The sequence below is a fragment of the Notamacropus eugenii genome, chromosome 7 (genome assembly GCF_028372415.1).
Source record: "Notamacropus eugenii isolate mMacEug1 chromosome 7, mMacEug1.pri_v2, whole genome shotgun sequence".
Taxonomy (NCBI): domain Eukaryota; kingdom Metazoa; phylum Chordata; class Mammalia; order Diprotodontia; family Macropodidae; genus Notamacropus; species Notamacropus eugenii.
Genome location: NC_092878.1, coordinates 47,967,658 through 47,989,528, shown reverse-complemented (window position 1 = coordinate 47,989,528; position 21,871 = coordinate 47,967,658). Strand labels below are relative to the sequence as shown.

The following is a 21,871-nucleotide window of genomic DNA, read 5'->3' as shown; positions in this document are numbered from 1 at the left end:
ATACTAACATAAATAGCATGTTGCTCTTGGCTGTCCTTTTGTTGCAGTCATTCTGTATGTTCCTTGGATTCTGCTTTTTCCATCTTCATCATTTCACGCAAATCTTGTATTTCTCATAAGTGTTCATATTTTATTCCTTATGTTTCAGTATTCCATTCATATCCCATAATTTTTTCACCCATTCGCCATTTCTTGGCCACCTGTCTTGTCTTCACAGTAACATCTTCTGTGGACTTTCTTACATATTTGGAACCACTTTGGTAGTAAAAGACTAGCAGTGGGATCTCTGGGTCAAAGCTTTGGAAAAACTTAGTAACTTTTCTCTTAGGATTTCAACTAAAATACATGATTTTATACTCTTTTCTCCTTTTATTTTATGAATATTGGTTATTCAGCTTTTTTATGGTTTTGCTTATGGTTATGGCACAAAGATTAATGGAACCCTTTTTTATGAAAAAAGGGGAAAGTTCATTGTACAATCAAAGGGAGCTGTAGGTTATCTTTTTGACAAATTCAGGTATCTCTTCCCAAAATAGTAACTAACATTTCTTTCTGGTGTTCCCCATTTTAAGGGATACTATTTTTAAGGTGCCACGTATATACATAAAAGTGCTTATGTAAATGTCAAGTTATAATCATCTTTTTCCTTTTGCTTCTCAAACACAGTTTTCTCTCTCACTATTTTTTTTAAGTTTTTTTGATTCTTTTTGTTTTTGAATCATAGGCAGCCTTGGATTTCCCCTTCACCCATCCAATGAGCCTACCCTAAAACATTCAGCTAACACAGAGGGACTGCATTCTGCAACATTTTGTACCGGTTCACTGTTGGAAGCTAGAATTCAACTTTTCTCACTTAATTTGTATAGGTCTTTAATTATTTTTCAATCATATGAAAAGGACTTTGTCCTTTGTGACATTTTTCTATTAAGATGAGGCATGTCAGCAAGCATTTATTAAGCATCTGTGCTGGCCAGGCATTGTGCCCAACCCTGAGGACACAAATAAAGGGGGAAAGAGTCCTTGCCGATGAAGAATTCATAATCTAGCGGGATGGAACAAAGCAAAAGTAAATATTGATAGATAAGGCATTTACAGAGAAACAAGTAAATTTCCTTTCCTGTACTCCAGCTTCCTTAGTTTCTTTTGAAGAGAATTTGAGGAGTTTTCTAAAAGAATCATCAGCCACCTAGTGATAGTCATTGCAGGTAGTAAACCAATGCCTTCTAATGGCATTATTCATTAATAAATGTGTCATAGATGCTGTATTTCATACAGTTTAACTGTAACTGTAATTATTTTGGCAAGTGGCACGTACTGTGACCATAATTGTTCCTGTGCCTAGGTAGATAGGTCTTTTGTATTACCAAAAAGTACATGAATTATAATTGTAGAAATAGTTGTTCTAGTTTCAATTTACAGTCATTTGTGTCCTTTTAAAATATATTTTAATAAATTGTAACATGACTTTTTCCTAATAAAATCATAGATTTTACAACTGTTGCTTCTGTGGATACAACTCAGGAAGATGACGTGGATAAGGGAGATGATGCTTCAGTCCTAACCTGCAAAAGTGATGAGAAATGCCGGCCTGTTGCCCATCCACGATGGGCTACTAGAGTTTTTGCTGCTGAATGTGTTTGTAAAATAATCAACCAATGTGAGAATTCAGACAGTGCTCACTTTGACATTGCTTTGGCTCAAGAAATGAAAGAAAGGGATTCACGAAGTAAGTATCAGACAAGTGAACTGGCAAAATAATCATTGAAGTAATGCACTGCTCTTTTTAATATGTAATTTAGTGGCTGATTTTCAAAACTAACAATCGGAGATATTAAACGTAATATACTTGCTACTAGACATTATCTGATACCTCATTGTGGTATAAAGGTGACCTTGGGTTCTTGAAGGCTATAACGACAAAGTTCAAAGTCAGACAGATCCTTTTAAACCAGACAGACTTCCAATCCAGGCCCAGTGGTACTCTGCAAGTTCATCATCTGGAGACTAAATTCAGAAAGACCTATAACTAGACTGGCTGCAGGGTAAAGCATTTTTCAGCCATAACTCTTAGAGAATGTCTAACAAATTGCCGATGTGTGGTAATATGTATCCATTGATTAGGAGTACATACATACACTGATGAAATCACAAATCATTTGAATAAAAATTTGACTACGAAATGAAAAGAGATTTAGAATAAGTGTGACACTAATGAAATGACAGTGTAATACTTGTTATCTCTTTTATATGATTTTCATTATCTGGTTTTCAGAATTGATGCTGAAGTATTAAAAATTGTTTCAGTTTTGAAGTTTCATGGTAACAGGAATTTAGAGACCCAGTTACCTCTGTGAACTAACAAGCACTTTTGTTTGATGTAAGGGAGATTTAGGCTTATTGGAAATAATCTTACAGGGATATTATGTGGATTAACTGTCATAAAAGACTTTAATAATTTAACATTCCCAGGCTGAGAGGAAGCCCCAGACCTATAGCAAATAAACTCAGTGTGCAAGAATAGGTGCCCACTGGCAGCTTTGTTGTTTACAACCCATTTCTAGGTCACAGATTCAGGGTGGATTGAGTGAGGAGGAATTGCATGAACAGCCTTGCATCATAAGGAGTTTTTTCAGTGAAGGGACTACATAGGCCCTATGTGGAGAGAAGCAAAAGTTTGGAAGCAGGCAGGAGCAGTGGATATGAGACTGACTCAAGGAACAGAGCAGGGTCTCAGTACCAATGTCTGATCCACTCTGAAAAATGGAAAGAAATAACCGGGGCAGAAATCTGAGATGAAAGGGAAGCCTACCATCCTTTCACCCTGAAACAGCATAGATTTCCAGCTGTAACCTAAAAGAATGAACAGACAAAAGAGATGCCCAATATAAAGAGTCATTCTGGTGAGAGGGATGCTCAAGGCCCACACCTGGAGGAGAGTGACTTCAGAACATCTGCAAGCAAAGCCTCCACATCACAGGCTGGGCACACGTTTGGCTGGAAATCCCAGAAGAGATGAAGTAAGAGTTAAAAAAAAAAAAGTCAGAACACTGAAAAAATAGAACCAAAGATAAAGTATTTCATAAAATAACTGACCTGGAAAACAAATGAAAGAGAAAAAAATTTTAAGGATCATTGGGCTACCTGAATTCATGACCAAAAAAGAAAGAACCTTGTCATCATATTTCAAGAAAATGGCCCAGATATCTTAGAACCAGGGGATAAACGGAAATTTTTAAAAATCTTTCCTGAAAAAAAACCCCCAAATGTAAACTCCCAGGGGCATTATGGCCAAAATTCAGACCTTCCAAGTCAATGGAAAAAATATGAAGCAGCCAAAAATAAAAAAAAAAAATTCAAATACTGAGAAACTATAGTGAGTCTCATCTGAATTGGTCAAAAGAAGGAAGAATGCATATAAGCATACACACATAGTTGAGTACAGAAATACATTCACTTAAAAGGGGAAAAGGAGGGAAAGAGAAGGGGGAATTAGAGGGGGAATTAGTAGATTAGTCCTAAGCAAGAAAAGCTTTAAGGATGTACAAAAATAATTATAGCTCTGTCTGAGGTGACAAAGAATGAAAATCTGAGGGAGTGCCCATCATTTGGAGAATGACTGGTTTGTATGGTTTATAAGAAGTTATGTAGGGGGTAGTTTCAGAGAAACCTGAGAAGACTTGTATGAACTGATGCAGAATTAAATAAAAAGAACCAGGAACATTATTTATACTGGGACGACAATATGGTAAAATCACATAACTTATTAGCCATTCTGATAAGCATTATAATCAACCATGATTCCAGTGGACCTTTCACCTGGAGACCAGGTGTGGCCCTCTAGATCCTCAAGTGCCTCCCTTTGACAGAATCCAGATTTCATGGAATAATAAAAGTAATAAAATAATAAGTAAGTAAATAACAAAATAATAAAAGTAATAAAAGGATTTGTTCTGTAAAACTTGAACTCGGTCAGATCGCCACATCCAAGGACCTACAAGGCCACATGTGACCCCTAGACTGCAAGTTCCCCACCCCTGGTTAGTTTAATGGACTTGCCCAAGGTCACACAGTAAGTGGCAGAGAGAGGACTCTCTCTCTCTCTTTTTCTTTGTCTCCAAAGCCAGTCATCCTTGCATTGACCTGTGACCTGTCTACATTCAAGAATTGTACAGAACTGTTGCCCCGACTGGTAATAAACAAAATGAGGCTAATCATCACTTATAGAAACTAGTTCTTTGGACTTTTAAAGTCATAAATCTGACTGCTTTCCAAGTCTTTCTCATTCAGGAGTTCTTAAGCTTTTTTGTGTCATGAACACGTTGACTATTTTTTTGCACTCTGATGAAGCCTGTGGACCCTTTTAAAAATAATGCTTTTAAATGAATAAAATGAAATACATAGGGTTATGAAACTAATTACCTTAAAAACAATTATAAGAAAAATTTTAAATAATTTCCAGGACCCCAGAATAAAAGTAACTCCTGGAATGTGTTAATACTACAAGTATGAGGCTGCAAGCTAATCCAGCCATTCTGGAGCCCAAAGGGCTACAAAAGTATGCATACCATTTGACCCAGCAATACCACTTCTAGGACTGTAGCCCAAAGAAATCATAAAAATGAGAAACAGCCCCACATGTACAAAAATATTTATAGCAACTCCCTTTGTGGTGGCCAAAAAGTGGAAATCAAGGGGATGCCCATTAATTGGGGAATGGCTAAACAAGTTGTGGCCTATGAATGTTATGGAATACTATTGTGCTATAAGAAACGATGAACAGGAAGACTTCAGAGAGGCCTGGAAGGACTTACATGAACTGACGCTGAGTGAAAGGAGCAGAACCAAGAGATCGTTGTACATGGTAACAACCACAGTATGTGAGGAATTTTTCTGGTAGACTTAGCCCTTCACAGCAATGCAAACATTCCCAGAGGACTCTTGAGACAAAATGTCATCCACATCCACAGAAAGAACTATGGAATTGGAATGCAGAATGAAGCAGAATATTTTCTCTTGTGTTATATTTTGTTTTGTTTGGGTTTTTCTCATGATTTCTTCCGTTCGTTGTAATTCTTCTATGCAACATGACTAATGTGAAGGTATGTTTAATAAGAACGTATTTGTAGAATCCATATGAGATTGCATGCTGTCTCGAGGAGGGAGGGGGAGAAAATCTAAGACTTAGGGAAGTGATTATAGAAAATTGAAAACAAATTAATAAAAAAATACAAGTATGCAGTAACTTTTTACATGATTTACTAATAGCTATCTTCCACAGTTTCAAATACTAATAATGAAAAATGCTGTCCACCTCCAGGGAAATAACTGATCGAGTCTGAATGCAGATTGAATTTTTTCACTTTCTGTAATTTTTTGTGGGGTTTTTTTCCCTTTGGGTCTGTGTTTTCTTTCACAACATGACTAATTTGGTAATATGTTTTGTGTGACTTAACATTGTAACCCACATTAAATTACTTATTGTCTCAGTGAAGGGATAGGTGAAGGAGGGAGACAGAAAATTTGAAACTCAAAAGTTTTTCAAAATAAATGTTTAAAACTGTTTTCTTATGTACCTGGGAAAAAATAAAATATGTTTTTTAAAATAGCTATCTTTCAAAGGTGTTAACATTATAGTATGATTTTAATAGGACCTGTATTTGGTCAGGTTTCATATGTGGTTATATGTAAATAGTTTATTACATGTGGAATTAACTATATTCAACCAATGGTAAATTAAGTCAAGAGGTACATGAGAGAAGTATTTATCACAAAACAAAAATAGAAGATATTCACGTATGAGAAATTAAGTATCAAAACAGCATCATTTTTTCCCTGATCAGATCTTTGGTTCTTTTCTCATCAGATGATTTTTTGGTATTGCATCTTGCTGACTTGATCCGTATGGCTTTCATGGCTGCTACAGACCATAGTGACCAGCTCCGCCTGTCTGGTCTTCAGACACTATTAGTTGTTGTGCGACAGTTTGCAACTATTCCAGAACCAGAGTTCCCAGGTCATGTGATTCTGGAACAGTATCAAGCCAATGTAAGACTTTTTGTGTTAGATAACCTTTGGTTGGAAAAAAAATTTGTCAATAATATTCACAATTCTCTAAAACTAAGTAGCAGTATCATTATGAATTCTTAAGTGAAGATGTATGGCCCTATTAAAATATCAGTGGTCTACACAATGTAGGAAGACATTTTGTAAAATGGAGCTTCCATAAGCCTGAGAAGGAAACTAAGTCGAAGTTCAGGTGCATCAGTTTTCTAGATGACTGATGTTGCTCTTTGATGTACAATAAAAGTTTTTATAACTTTGAATGTTAAATTACTTTATGAACATTGCTTTATGATTTTGGTTAATGAAGTAATTTCATAATAAAACTATTCATAAAATGTCTAGGCAGTCAGTATAACAGTAAATCATCCTAAACAGTGAAAAAATGTTTACCTTCTCTTCAAGTTATTTATCACAAATTATTGTCAGAGAAGCCAATAATATATGTAACTTTGTGAAAGTACTCCACACATAAAAGACAGTCTAGATTCTTACTAAAGAACGTATGTTCTAGATTTCTTTGAAACTGTTTATGGTTATGCATCAAAAATCCTAGAAAGATTATAACCTGTCCGAAAATCCTCTAGCAACATTCATCCAAGAAAACTTCCTGCTGTGATTCAGAGGCAGCTCCTGATAACTAGAAATTAGGCAGGCCAGTTCAGTTCACCTGTTTAGCGTTCTCCATACACTTCTTTCCAGGAAGTAACGTTATTCTCCACTTAGCTAAGGAGAAAGACAGGATAGGGGATTGAAATTATTTTAAAATATTATTTTATAATGAACTGTTTATTTGCACTTAACCAATAGAAACCTTCTTCTGTTCATACTTGCTGTTTTGTGTGATTTCTGATCAGGTGGGAGCAGCTCTTAGACCAGCCTTTACTTCAGACACACCACCAGATGTGACTGCCAAAGCATGTCAGGTGAGGTCTTAAAAAGAAGTGAGAAATTAGAGACTTCTCAAGGCAGAGCTTTCAGTTGCTGAGGTGTTTTGTTTTTTTTAATGCTTTTCTAACTACTAACATTGCTTCCTTCCCCCTCTTTTTGAACACTTTGGTTGTCATATTTTCATAGAACTACACCTATATTAGGCATACTTTAAATCTTATCAAATAAGATTACAGTGTTACATATTCTAAGCAGGCATCACTGTAATGTTTAAATGAAGTTAATTTTAAATCGAGTTACCAGATATTTTATATATCAAACTTCAGATTATTTCCCTTCTCTGTGGCTCTAATTCAGAGGTTCAGCTTAGCAGTTAGTTGATCAAAAGATCTAAGTAGCCAGCGGAGGAGGGGGAGAGGGGAGGAACAACAATAAATCTGAATAATCCACAAACTAGGAAATCATGTCTTGAGCAGATACATAGATTTTCTATTTTGTGTAATCATTGGTGAATTTTTAATTGATTAAAAACTTAGAACTACATGGTTTACACATTATCAAATTCCTATTATCTATGATTTGAGTAGTTTTTTAAACTAAATTTTCTTTGTTAAGTATATGTTTAACCTGAAAGTTATACTGGATTCTTAAATAATGAGTTTATTCCATCAAGATTAGAAACTTCAGTTAAATGTTAATCCAGACATTTCTCTATTTACCCTCTTTGGTAACTCTGATTGCTTTCCCCCCAAATTAAGAAACCCTCCACTTTGTAGTTTTTAATATTCTTCAGTGTAATCACTACTTTCATTCCCTTACTTTCTTTGACTTTTAAATCATGGTTTTCCATTAATTATATTGTTTTGGCATCTCTACTACCTCCAGCATTTTGTTTAATACACTATTTTCAGTGAATAGGTTCCTAATACTTAAATAAATACCACCAAAATCACATGTACGTCATTTATAATTTTAAAAAATAAAGCATGTCTTTACTTCCTAAACTGCTAGGTTTGCAGTGCCTGGATAGCAAGTGGAGTTGTAAGTGATCTTAATGATCTCCGAAGAGTTCATCAGTTGCTTGTATCATCCTTGACAAAAATACAGGCTGGGAAAGAAGCCTTGAGTCAGTTATATAATGAAAGTGCTTCCACTATGGAAATCTTAGCTGTTCTCAAAGCCTGGGCAGAGGTTAGTACTTTTTCATCTTTAATTCAATTTTCAATAATTGCTTTTTTATTTATTGAACCACTAAAACTATAAAAATATTAACTGTGTATGTAATATGAATTCCAGCTTTTTAAGATTAAAAAAAAAAAAAACTTGTACCATATTCAGGATAATTTATTTGCCATGGAAACTGGTAATTGAGCTTACCTCATACCAGCTCCCAACTTAAAGCAACAGTGGCGTTCCATTGCCTGCTGTTAGGGAGATGTTCTAATAATTAGAAGTAGGAAAAAATCAATTTTCGTGGCAGCTTTAAACAAAATCTTAAAAATTGGGAAAAAATTCATATTCACTTCTGTGAACTGTTAAGCTTCACACTCTATAAGACCTCGAAATTTTACAACCTACATTGTGTCAAGTGAAAAAATACTTTCTTTTTATTGCATTTTTCTCTGTCTTTATAATTTGATAAAGGTCTTAGGCCATCCCTCCCTGTGGAAGGACAACAGTCAGTGGTTCTCCCTCTCAGGAGAAATCAAGACAGAAAGAAAGGGCTTCAGAGTTGTGGTGGGTAAAGAATGAAATGACTGAGGAAACGAAGGTCTGAGCTTCTGAGCATCCGACTTATTAAGCAATCCATGCTCAGTTTAGCACCCTAAGTCAGACTTTTATACGTTAAAAATAATCAAATAAAGCCAGCTAATTAAAAGGAAACAATACAACGTTAGGTAATCTGATTTCTCAGTGGATGAAAGATTAGGGACTTTTCGGGTTGAGAGTGAGAGAGCAAACAGGTACAATTCCCTAAATTTATTATATGAGGTATCCCAGTCCCCCTAAGTGTCTATATAAACAGTCAAAGGGATATTGGAAACAATAACTGATTGATTAGCAGAGGGCCAGTTTTAAGAAAAGACATATGGGTTGTTTGAGTTGTACAGTTGTGAGAAAACTCCTTGCTTCAGTCTTAGGATCTGAGGGTGTTTCTGGTCAATATAATGTAAGTCCTTAGTTAAGGTCTCTAAGCAACAGGTAGAGTTGGTCCTGCTTCTCAGCCATGCACAGCTAGATTAAAACAATACAATAAGTTTTTCTCCCAATTCCCACAATCCAATGAAGTTTTCTCACAGAGAAATTGGACTGGACCCATAAGTGAACAGAAACTAGGCTCGCTCCAGAATTAAGTCACAAGATGGAGTCATTATAGTTTACTCGTTTCCCACAATTAACTACTCACTGTTCTAACCCCCTCAATTCCCTCAGAATATAATAGAACCTAATCTTTTTGCACGTAGTCCAGTAGACTCATATTTCAGAGCCTACTCAAATGTGTATAATAGTTGAATATATTTGGAAAAATATCTGTTTCATGGAAGGAAAGGGTAACTAGCAATGAGCACCAGACTACTTATATAAAAGTAAATATAGAGTTGCCATGGATTCTGAAAGAACTATGATTGTTAAAGTTAGAGACAGAAAACTTGGGAATTGGGAAGAAGTTATGTTAGATATGTTAGTCTGAACAATTGAAATGGCCTGAACAATAACAAAATGCTTCCATTCTGATAAGAGGAGAAGATCCAAGTGCACAAATCCAACATTGTCTGGGGTAAGAGAGAGAATTGAAGTAAGAGGGAGGGTCTCGGTGTGGTTCTGTTCTACTTTGAGTATCTTAAGAGATGACTAAAAGGGGAGGGGAAAAGGAATGCAGAATGGAAAGAATGAAGAAGAAAGGTGAAGAATATCCTAATTCTTATTACTAGGAGCACAAGAAAAGGAGTATACAAACATGAAGAAGGGGTAGGCAGAAGCAGGCATCTTCAAAATGAGGATGACCTTCTGTCATAGCTAGAGAAGAGTTTGAACACACTGGCAGAATTTGGTGTAGTAATACATTAAACTCAACAGGAAAACAGGATTTAAGAGGAATTGTTACTGGAATGGTCCCAAGCAATAAAATCCATCTACTGCTGCAGACCATAAAGGGGGAGATTAAAAGAAGAGAAAGCATTAGAATCTGTGATCAAAGTCTGGGTAAGATGAAGGGAAGAGGAACAGTAGAATGGAAAAAAAACCACCTGAATTATAGATTACTGGCTTTTTAATCGTATTTCTCTCCTTCACCACTCTTTTCTTTGTAAAGAGGGGTATAGATAGGAAAATATAAGAGAATATGATGGACAGAATTGCACAACATAAATAGGGATTCTTGCAGTAATGAGTGAAACTTAAATAGGTAACTGAAACAGCTATATTCATAGACAGGGTAAATGAAGCCTACTGTAACCTGATTTGTAGAGATCCCATGGTATTTCTCTCTGGCCTATGCCATCTCCATAACATGGTTAATCATGAACAAAAGTCTAAGGCTATGTGTAATTTTCCCTGGTTCGGTGCATTCATGGATGAGTACACAGCTACTTACAGTCTCTGTATGGTTATAATGTGAAGTCTGGTATTGACAGTTGAGATTACCACAGACATATTTACAAGATTATTCACATGACTTAGATACTATTAGAAAAACTGACAGGTTTTATTCATTAGAGGTAAATATTTTTCCTTTACAGAATCCAGAATAAAAAGTTCTCGGTCTAATATAGTGTCTGGGATTGTAGAAAATTCATCCTTGATCATATTTTTCCTCCATATAGTTTGAGTTTTGGAGTTTTTTCCTCTATATAGTTTGAGAACAGTAGTTCTCAAACTGTTTTTGCTCCTAGAACAGTATTCTTTACCTTGACATATAGTGGCACACTGAATTGTTTATGTTTGCAACAAACAAGGGGTTAATGGAAGTCAGATCTCCAGGCCTTGAGTTTCCTTCATCTATCCTTCTCTTCTCCTCCCCCTTCACCCTTTTCTTTTTCATTTTCCAAGACTCATCATCAAGAAGGCATAGGTAAACAGTTGTGGCCTTTCCATAGCCAAGCTGGGAAGAGCAGGCAGCAGAACTACAAGTGTGAGGTGTTGATGTGCTGCACACATCCTTAGAGAACCAGTTGGCCAATACATATACCAGAGCTCAAGTCCGAAACAGTTGTTGCCCTGAAAATGAACTCTAAACCATTCTTTTTCAAAGAGGAAATTTTTTAAGCAGTCCTTCCAAATGGTTCTAAGTGTTGACACAAGTAGAGGAAGATTTCAGAATTGAGAATGTGATTAATTTTTCATGCCTTTACTTTTGTATTTTGTACAAACTATGGCTGATTCCTCTCTTGATCTCCCAGTGTGATGTTATGTCATGTTATGTTATGTTATTGTCTTTGGCAATCTGGTAAAGCCTATACTTCCCTTCTCAGAGTGTTTTTAAACACATAAAGTAAAATACATAAGATTACAAAGGAATTTCAATTATATTGAAATATAGCAATCAAATTTTTTTTAATATTGAGCAGATCCCAGATTAAGAACACCTGTCTCAGAAAGTAACCAGCTGGATGATCTTGACCCAAAAGTATTTAAGTTGAAGGAAAAATGTTTGTACTTTGTCACTGTCTAATAGGTATCATTATAAAAATCTGAGCTGAACATTAAGAGATTCATTTGTGTATATGTATATAATTATGTATTTTGCCTTTTAAAATAGCTAATTTAACAGTTACTCTTCTACCAGTATGAATGAGTTTAAATACATATACTCTGTGGATGTTCAATATATGTTTACAAAATTTAGTTTGTAGTGTTGAAAGAGAAAAAGTAGATACTTTTTCTGGTTAAGCCATGCTCTAAAGCCTTTCTAACTTAGGTGAAATTACTAGGAGCTTATGCTCCCGTGGCATAGCTCATAGCCTTCTAGCATCCAGGGCTACCTTCCCATCACACAGAGACATCAGAATAGGACTTTGTGGTAGATTTTATTTTAATAATCTAATCCTAGAAATTATTCCTAGGTAATGCTGAATATGGTTTGTGTCACCTTTGTCCAGTGATTTAGTGTCAAGTTTCAGCTGATAATAAATAGACTTGGTGATTTTACTTTATCTTACTAATCTGAAGTGTCCAGCATGCTGGCATTTTGTTGTCAAACAGCTGACGTACTAGATCTGTATGCATTCCATTCCAAGTAACAGTAGCAATGCATTACCTTAAGGTAAAAAAAACAAAGGTAACCTGTAGAAGGAAACCAGGAAGAAAAGCATTTTATTCAACAGGTTCTGTGTTCAGTGGGATAGGAATATTTTATCTTCTTAATTTCCCTGATAAAGCCCTGTAATTTTCTTTTTTGTTGTCTTAAAACTAATACAAAAGCTAAGATTTTTGGCTTAGTCTATGCTAAATGTATCTACACACTGTATTATTAAGAACTCAAACATTAAAATTGTATTTGGGTCCTTAATTTGGGGGAAAAAGTCTCCAGGATCACTTCTTTCTCAAAATTCCTTAAGGAATAGGAAATCAGGTGTTTAGTTTCTCTGTTTTTAAAGTCCTCTCAAATATCTGGCATGTGATTTTAGAGTAAGTGGAAACTGCTTCCACAAGCTAATAGTTCTAGAACTGGAATGGAACCTTAGAGATCATCTAGTTCCACCTCTTATTTTATATTTGAGGAAATTTAGGCCTCACTCACATCCTTTGACTCAAAATCCAGGGCTCTTCCCACTGCACCTTACTGACTTCTACTTTGTAGGCAAGTACATCTCAGTGATCTAAGTTTGGGCATGAAGGTAGAAGATGACCAGGCACTTTTTAAGTGCTTACTCCACATACCAAGCACTGTACTAAAGAACTGGAGATAGAAGGAAAAAGTGAAAACAGCCCTTGCCCTTATGGAGCTCACAGCCTTGATTACAAAATGTTCTCTAAAAGATATATCTCAGAGTATACTGGGGTAATTTTCAAGATCTCTTCAGGACTTTCCTAATGACAGATTAACTTCATCACAGGTTTATATAATTGCTGTAGAAAGACAGAAAAAACAAACTGAGAAACAGAAGCAAACCACCACAAAGACTGCCAGCTTTCTGGAGGAAAATGCTAGAGATGTGTCATCTTCCATAGATGGACTTCTTGACTTAGTTCAAACAGATCTTGGAACACTGAGCAAACTCTGGCTTGCTGCACTTCAGGATTTTGCTCTTCTAACTTTGCCTTCGGAATTTGCTTCCCAACTCCCTCTTGAAGGTAAGATAGCAAAATCTTTCAGTTACTGGTCCCTACTTTTCAGGAAACACAGTATTTTTAAAATTTTTTCTTTACCTGGTAATTCAATTTAATGCACACTTATTTTGACCTCTTAATTGCTGGATCCTCCTTAACCTCTATGCAGCCTTTGACAGTCTGTCACCTTTTCCTTCATACGCTCTTTTCTCTAAGTTTCCTTGACACTGTTCTATCCTGATTCTTCTCTTATCCATGCTGCTTCTTTGGCTGCTGTATCTTTATCCAAGTCATGACCACTAATGGTGGATCCCACACAAGACTCTGTCCTGGGTCCTTTTCTCTTCTCCTTCTCTACCATTTTGCAGGGTGATCTCATCAGTTCCAATGGATTACTTGATTGCCATTACCTGTGCTGATTGTCAAATCTGCTTATCCATGCTTACTCCTTGGCTAATCTTCCTACTTATATCTCCAGCTGCCTACTGGACATCTCCAACTGGATGTCCAGTAGATATCTTAAACTCAATATATCCAAAATAGAACTCAGTATCCCTAGCTTATCCTCTCTTTTTATCTTGCCTTTTACAGGGGAGAGCACCACCACTGTCGCAATCACCCAGGCTTATAACCTAGGTGTTACCTTCAACTCCTTTTCATAAGGACTCTTTGTGCCCAACCTGTGTGTGGTAGAGCCTTCTGAGCTCATGTTGATCTAATCAGTCACAGTCAGACACACTGTACCTTGACCCCAACATAGTGAAGTCATTTTGGTTCTCTCCAAGAATGAAGGGCAACAACCCACCATTCTAAGTGTTATCCTCAACTCCTTATTATCTGTCAACCTCCATATCTAATCTGTCACCAAGTGCTATTGTTTTTACCTTCATAACATTTCTTGTATATGCTGACATCTGCCACTGTCTGACTGCCATTACCTTGGTGGAGGTAGTCATCACCTCATGCATATAGACCATTAGTGTAGGCTAATGGTGTAGACTAAAGGTTGGTCTCCTTGCCTCAGATCTCTTTCCCTACTCACCTCTATCTTCCACTCACCTGTAAAACTGATCTTTCTAAAGTGGAAGTCTGACCATGTCATTATCTCTCTTCTATTAAACTCTATTACCTCCATGGGGCAGCTAGGTGGTGCAGTGGATAGAGCACCAATGCAGGAGTCAGGAGGACCTGAGTTCAAATCTCACCTCCGACACTTGACACTCACTAGCTGTGTGACCTTGGGCACAATTAACCCCAATTGCCTCATCTTGGATCATCTCCAGTCATCCTGATGAATATCTGGTCCCTGGATTCAGATGGCTCTGGAGGAGAAGGCAGGCTGGTGACCTGCACAGCCCTCCTTCACTCAACACAAAGTCAAGTACAAGTCATGTCATCATTTCTCTGATGGCATGGTCTTCTTTGGCAATGAAGGATGACACACATTACCTCCAGGATCAAATATAAAATCTTCTTCAAAACCCTTCATAGCCTGCAGTTCGCTGACACTGGCCTCCTTGCTATTTCTCAAACCCCAAATTTTTTCTCCCTATTCAGGGCATTTTTAGAGGATACTCCTAGTGCCTGCAACTCTCTCTCCCTTCTTATCTCCTCTTCTTGTCTTCCTTCAAGTCTCAGCTGAAGTTCTGTCTTCTATAAGAAGCCTTTCCCAGTCCCACGGACCTCTTAGGATTCTGTTGTAATAGTCCATATGGAAGCTAATAAGGACCAGAACTAGAGTCGAGGTTTTTAGGAATGGAGAAAGAGAGAGATAAAAGTAAAAGATTTTGTGGAGGTAGAATCTACAAGATTTGACACGTGATTGGATTGGTGGTGTTGGGGTAGAGCGGAAATTGACTCTAAGAGTTCTCAGTTGGGTACCTGGAAGGATAAAACCCTAATCAGCAGAAATAGGGAAATTTGATGGACAGTTGGGTTTAAGTGTAAAATCTTAGTTTCCTTTTAATCGTGTTGAGTTTGAGATACATATTATAAGTCAGCCAACAAGTATTTATTAAGCACTATTAGGTGGAGATGCCAAAGAAGCTATTAGTAATGTAGAAATGGTTTCCAGGAGAGAGGTAAGGGACACACACACACAGAATAAACTATATAGAGATAATATTAGAACCCATGGGAGATAATGAGATCTTTAAGGAAGAAAGCACAAAGAGAAAAGAAATGGATGCAACAACAGAGAAAAACACCCATATTTACTGAATAAGAATGAAATGATTGAGTGAAAGGAACTGAAAAGATGTCGTCAGACATGTTCATTACTCTTCCAGGCCATTGCCCTGTCTCTAGCTTTATTTTGCTCTGCTCCTAATCTCAGCTACTTCAGCATCTATTCCTGAATACCTTATTCCCTTGTTTTAATGCCACTTATGCCTTGCCAGAATAAAACTCCGGATTGTTCTTGCCATCCGCCTCTGCTTCTACTCACATGCTGCTGAACAGAACTGAGGAAAGTTCTGCACCCTTACTGATTGTCACCTACAGATTTTTAATTAATTTTTTAATTAAAAAACATATATTTTGTCTCTCATCTCCCTTTAATACCTAAAGAAAAGTACTTTTTAAATGTATTTTTTAAGTGTTTTTAAATCCTCATAACAAATAGGGATGTGGGAATTTGCTTCACTTGCCCACTATAAATTTATGCTTTCTGACCTCCTCTGGGCCCTTCATGCAGCAAAGGAGCCCTTTTCCTTCTCCTTAATTGGTTCTTCATTGGACTCACCACAGTGGCTCTATCAAGGCTCCTTTTTTGTTGAAGCCTTCCATGCCACATCATCTCCTTACTTTGTCACAGCTAAAGACTTCAGTTCATACTTAGAAGCCATTTGCTGCAAGCTCCAACTTCTCCCCTCCCCCTCTCTGTGTCTCAAAGCTTTTTGACAGTATCAGAAGCTACAAAGAATGAAGTAAAATTAGGACTGAGAAAAAACCTTTGGATTAAGCAATTAAGAGTTGACTGGTAGGTGGGTGTTCATGATTGTTATGATATATTAATGATCTTATTGTGCAAAGGTGGTGGCAAAACTACCTTGCCTGGGTGGTTTTACAGAAAAACCTTCCCACCTGTGATCACAAGACAATGAAGTTGGGGGGATAAAAAGCTATATGGGAGATGACACAGTACAGAGCTAAAGGATCTGGGCTCTAATGCCTCTTCAAACACTTATTACCTCTGTGATGCTGAGCAAGTCATTTCACCTATCTGGGTCTCAGTTTCTTCTGCTGTAAAATGAGGGGGTTTGGCTACATGACTTCTCTCCTCCCTTCTAGCTCAGGTTCTTTGATCCTGTAAAAATCAGTTTATTGGTAACCTTAGACCCATTTTACGTCATAGTCATTTGACAACTTTCCCTAGAATTCTATTCCTGTAGAATGTGCCGGCGTACGTACACACATTTTAATGCATTGGTAGTTGTAATTTAGAAAAAAAAGATTAAGCAGTCCTGGGTAATGCTTGATGTGTATTTCTTATTAACTAAAAAGCTTTTAGCATACTGAAACTTCATCTGTTGTTAATTATGAGTGAAGATGTGTCTGAAACTAAAAATAATCACTTTTATTAAAATTGTATTTGTTTTCCTTTTTGTAGGTGGAGCTTTCTACACTGCAGAGACTAGTGAAAATGCAAAGGCACACTATCAGAATTCCTGGGCTCTTATCCTTCATGCTACAGCACTGTGGCTCACTAGCACGGGCTTCATCGTAGCTGACCCAGATGAAGGATCAGCTAACCTCTCAAGACCTGTAACGCCAACTACGATGTGTCAGGGTTCTTCTGGGTCAGCAGTGAAATCCCCTGAAGATGTTTACACAGACAGATTTCACCTCATCTTGGGTCAGTGACAGTATATGTAGGCTATTGGCAATTTACACTTCATCTCCAATCTGCTCTCAGTAACAGTCAAACTGATAGCAAAGAGTGTAGTTAATTGCATTTCATTGACTTAAATTATTCCCTGTGGTAACAGTAAAAGTTATGAATTCCCAAGAGTACATATACTTAGTTTTTTAGCTCAATATTGGGATACAGGTTTTTTTTATAAACCTATTAAGACTGGTCTATTAAGTGTGGTCTTATAAAATAGCAACAGAATAAGCAGCTGCCTTTAAGTAGCTCAAGCATAATGTGAGAAAACCATTGACCAGATGAAGTAATCTGTCTCTTTTAACTCAACTCCTAGGCATTTTTAATGTATTTATTCCAGTATAGCTTTTAAGGAAGCTGACTCTTGGTCATTTCTGTTGAAAATCAAGGTGTGCTTTGAATTCTAGTTTTGATTTAGTCATCCATCTTGAAACAAAATAGTAACTGATAATTCTCAAATTTTCATCTGTCATTGTCATAGCTTTCAGTGAGATGAATGACTAAGAAATGCAAAGAGATGTGATTGTATTTCATGAGGTCTTCAATTCACTGAATCACTAATTTTAGTCTTTCTTGGCCCAGGCAAGAAAATTAGGTTTTACAGGAGCAGTGCATGGTAATCTTCCATCTTTAAGTACCTGTACTATTCCTGAAGCTGCTTTTAAATTGTTCAGTTCTTCTATGTAAAATAAACAATTTGGTCTTAGATTAGAAAGACCCAATACTAAAGAGCTGACTTCACATACTTTTTATATTGTGTTAACTGTCTTTAGTACAGGAAAGATTTTTTTTACTTACTGTGTGCACATGCAGCACTGTAATCTCCCTACTCCTTTGAAGTCATATTTTAGAAGGTAATATTGTTAGAATTTCTCATTATGTGTACATGAAATTTTGGAAAAGACTATTATATCTATTTATCTTGGGGAGTTTGAAGGAGAGGTTTTATTCTTTTGGTGGTATAAAGAGGAACTATTTTTAAAAATCTAAGTTGGAAACTGCAACTAAAACTTTTGGGATTTGTTTTTGGTTTTTAGCAACAGAGCAACATAGGCTAACAATGCACTGGGGGCAAAGAAAATTAGGTTGTATATAATGCTGAATTTGGTAGAAATCTTTCTTTAACTTTTACTTTCATGATTGTGAGAGCTTTTATGAAATGCAGGCTTTAACATGAACTTAGGAAAAGAACTTAGAAATTTAGGGGGAAAATATAAGTATCAATGTACTGCTCTGGTGTAATTCTAGTTTCTGGTCTCCCAGCAAACAGATCTTCCTTAAGCTCCTCCTAAGCTTTTCCTTCAGAAAAACAACTTTTGAGTATTAATAAACAGGTTTATGGTATGTTTTCATTAGTTTAATTAATTGATCCATCTCTCAAAACCAAGTCATTTAACCTCTCTAGATTTCTGTTTTAGCTGTGATTCAGTTAGATGATTATGTGATAGACCGTCTGATTTCATGTTATAGATCCTATACTTCTAATCATGTGTTTTCATAACTTTACAAAACGGTTCTCAGGGAGTCTTTTTGTCTCCAGGAATCAGTGTGGGATTTCTCTGTTCCCTGCGTTCAGATGCGACCATGGAAAGCATCACTGCTTGTTTGCATGCGCTGCAGGCCTTACTGGATGTTCCTTGGCCCAGATCGAGAATTGGCAGTGATCAGGTAATCTCTTCATTTGCTCTCATTGAATTCAGGAATTAAGAAATTGAGGTTAAACTCCTAACTATAACGCTGATTTTCCATGTAGAGCATTAATATCATTTTGTGTTGTCAAGGCATTTACTAAGCTCCTGCCATCTTATGGCAAAGACCTTTGAAAAATGACATTGTTTTTGTGCTTATTTCCTTAGGCCTAAAAAGCCACAGTCCCTCTCTTATATCAGGTACTTTTTTCTGGAGGTCTGCTTATTTTACAAGAATCTGTAATTTCAAGCAGTGCAGGCAGTCCTTCCACCAACATAGATCCCTTTACATCGTGGTGCATGGTCTTCCCAAGTTTCCATGGCTTAAAAAAGCTAGGAGCCTATTTATAGCAGCACTCTATGTAGTTGCCAAAAACTGGAAGTCAAGGGGATGTCCATCAATTGGGGAATGGCTGAATAAATTATGGTATATGAATGTAATGGAGTACTATTGTGCCATAAGAAATGATGAACAAGAAGACTTCAGAGAGGCCTGGAAGGACTTATATGACCTGATGCTGAGTGAAAGGAGCAGAACCAGGAGAACTTTATGCACAGCAACAACCACAGTGTGTGAGAGTTTTTTCTGGTAGACTTAGATTTTTGTAATAACACAAGAACTTCTGAAAAAAAAAAAAAATCCCAATGGTGGACCTCAAGGCAAAATGCCTTCCACACTCAGAGAGAGAAATATGGAAGTCACTCACATAATGTAGCAGATCATGTTTGTGTATGTGTATCTGTTTGTGTATCATGTTCTGATTTGTTATACGGATTCTTTCATTTATCTTAGTCTGACTACATAGCATGACTATAGTGAAAATATACTCAATAGGAAAGTATATGTAGAATCTATACAGAATTGTATGCAGTCGTGGGGAGGGAGGGAGGTAGTGGGGGGTGGGTGGGGAGGGATAAAATCTTAATTGTATGGCAGTGATTGTTAAACATTAAAAAAATAAAAAAATTAATTAAAAAAAAAATTTAAAAAAAAAAAAAAAAAAAAAAAGCTAGGAGCCACTATTTTAATGATGAACCTTAACAACTTAGCTATGCTGCTTCTCAGGCAAAATATGTTTCTAGGCCCCATCATGAAATTTTTCAGTTAGATATAACTAGTAAGTCTTGTGCTTTTGTTGAATGGCTTTTAAAAAACCAGAGCCATGTTATTGGATTTTGGTGCTTTAGGAAAAGGTCATTGGAGAGAGATTAAAAAGTGGAAAACGAATGTTATGGTTAAAAAATGATCGTTGATCCAAGCTATTTACTGGCTCCTTATCTAAGTAGGTAACCAGGACATCTGCTCCCCTATTGTGCCTTTTAGCCAAATAGCTTATCAGTTTCCTAGTTCCCACTGATACTTTGGTGAAGAAGATGACCTTATAACAAAGAAGTTTCAACATTATCTTTATAGTTCAGATCCATGCTTCATATTACTTCAGTTGCTCATTTCACAAATTATCAAGAATGGACTTAACAACTAAAAATATCTGATTATTTTCAGTTTTCTTATTATGGTGAAAAGATAAATTCAACCTAACTTGTTCTGTTATTGGAACTGATAATATTAAGTTAAATAAAATTTCACTAGCTTACCACCCCATTTTATCATTAGAAGACCTTTTACCTCGTCCCATACTTGTAATTTTTAACACTGAGTTCCAATGTTGATCACTTACTTATCCTTCATTCTTTACCATTACCAGAAAATATTAATACATTTGATGTTAATAGCAATGATTGATAATTAATTTTCTTCAAAAGTTTTAAATGCTATTCAGTGATTTTCCTCTTTTTTTACAGTATGAGTTCTTATGCTAATAGCATTTTTGACTGTCATAGTAATAAGATCATCATATATTAAGTGTAAAATGTACATTTATTTATTTAGAAATTAAATCCTTTTTTTTCAAAGTTACATGTCTATTTCTTATTGATCCTTATTTTTTATACTTAAAAATCGTGGCCTAATTTGGCAACCAAAAAAAAAATTAGATTAACCATACCTGAATTTTACTCTTTTCCCAAAATTGAGGCCTGGCAAAGTATATCTAATGGTCCCATGCTTCTGCCTGCTCTTTGCTCTGTTGTATTGATAACCTCTGGTTTTGTGATAGTAAATGAATAAGAAAGAATAGAGAAGAGAAAAGCAAGAAATGATCATTTAATATGATTTTTTAAAATCATTTAAATTTCTAAGTTGATACATGGGCATTTTAGCTAGAAAATTGGTGCATGGTGCTTATAAGCATTTGCAAATGTGCTGAAATCAGATAAACCTAACTACCACTTTCCTAACTACTATGGTGTGTCTTTCCATTATAGTTAATGAGGGGGCTGCTGAGAAGGAAACTTGGCCATAATAAAGGGATGAAAAGGACACAGGAGGGAGGAGCGCTTGCACAGGCTCTAGTGTTTACAGACTTGGAGTTGTGTGTATATGTTTATATGCACACGCTTGGAAAAAGACTTAATGAACATAGAAAAGTTTCAAGGGAAATATTATTTTGTAATGACATGTAAATTTTTTTTCTTTTTATTGCTTTCCTTTGAGTTTTCCCAGAACTGTATATGGTTCCTTTTGAGAAACTAAATGAAGGGAACTCGGGTACCCGGAGGGGGTTGTTGATATTGCACATCTTACAGGAGCTTCGTCTTGGCAGAGCTTCTAACATTTTTAAAGAAAAGTCTAGAATTAGATTTTTGGTGTGAAGCAAACGTTGCTGTACGTACAACCACAATTCAGGAACTAGCCATCCTCACATTTGCTCCTGTGCTAGCTGCTTAAATGTGTTTATATTAATTCCAGTGTTAGAATCAGTAAGTGTGATTTTATTTTGCATTAGTGATAACATAATTAACACTGACTTAGTTTTATAGGGGATTTTTCAAGAGATTCTTAACATATTGAGCTCATCAGTCTTTTATTAGGAAATGGGCCTGTTTTGTTTTGAAAAAAAGAACCAAGTATTTTCATCTCTCATTCAACAACTTTCTGACTCTGGTGGTTTTCATTGGGTTAATCAGCTGACTGTACAGATTCCTGTTTTTGCCTTGTTGTGTGCTACATTTTCTA

General features: G+C 36.2%; 1 protein-coding gene across 5 annotated transcripts in view; it reads left to right on the top strand.

Annotated features, from left to right (window-relative positions):
• HEATR5A (HEAT repeat containing 5A) overlaps positions 1-21,871 on the top strand; it is a 191,993-nt gene that overhangs the window by 126,141 nt on the left and 43,981 nt on the right. For all 5 annotated transcript variants that reach the window (XM_072622526.1, XM_072622524.1, XM_072622523.1 and 2 more), the window contains 7 exons: positions 1,487-1,726; positions 5,864-6,045; positions 6,918-6,986; positions 7,963-8,142; positions 13,008-13,245; positions 16,832-17,077; positions 18,648-18,775. In XM_072622526.1, the coding sequence (XP_072478627.1) occupies positions 1,487-1,726; positions 5,864-6,045; positions 6,918-6,986; positions 7,963-8,142; positions 13,008-13,245; positions 16,832-17,077; positions 18,648-18,775 (1,283 nt within the window). The remainder of the gene's footprint in view (positions 1-1,486; positions 1,727-5,863; positions 6,046-6,917; positions 6,987-7,962; positions 8,143-13,007; positions 13,246-16,831; positions 17,078-18,647; positions 18,776-21,871) is intronic.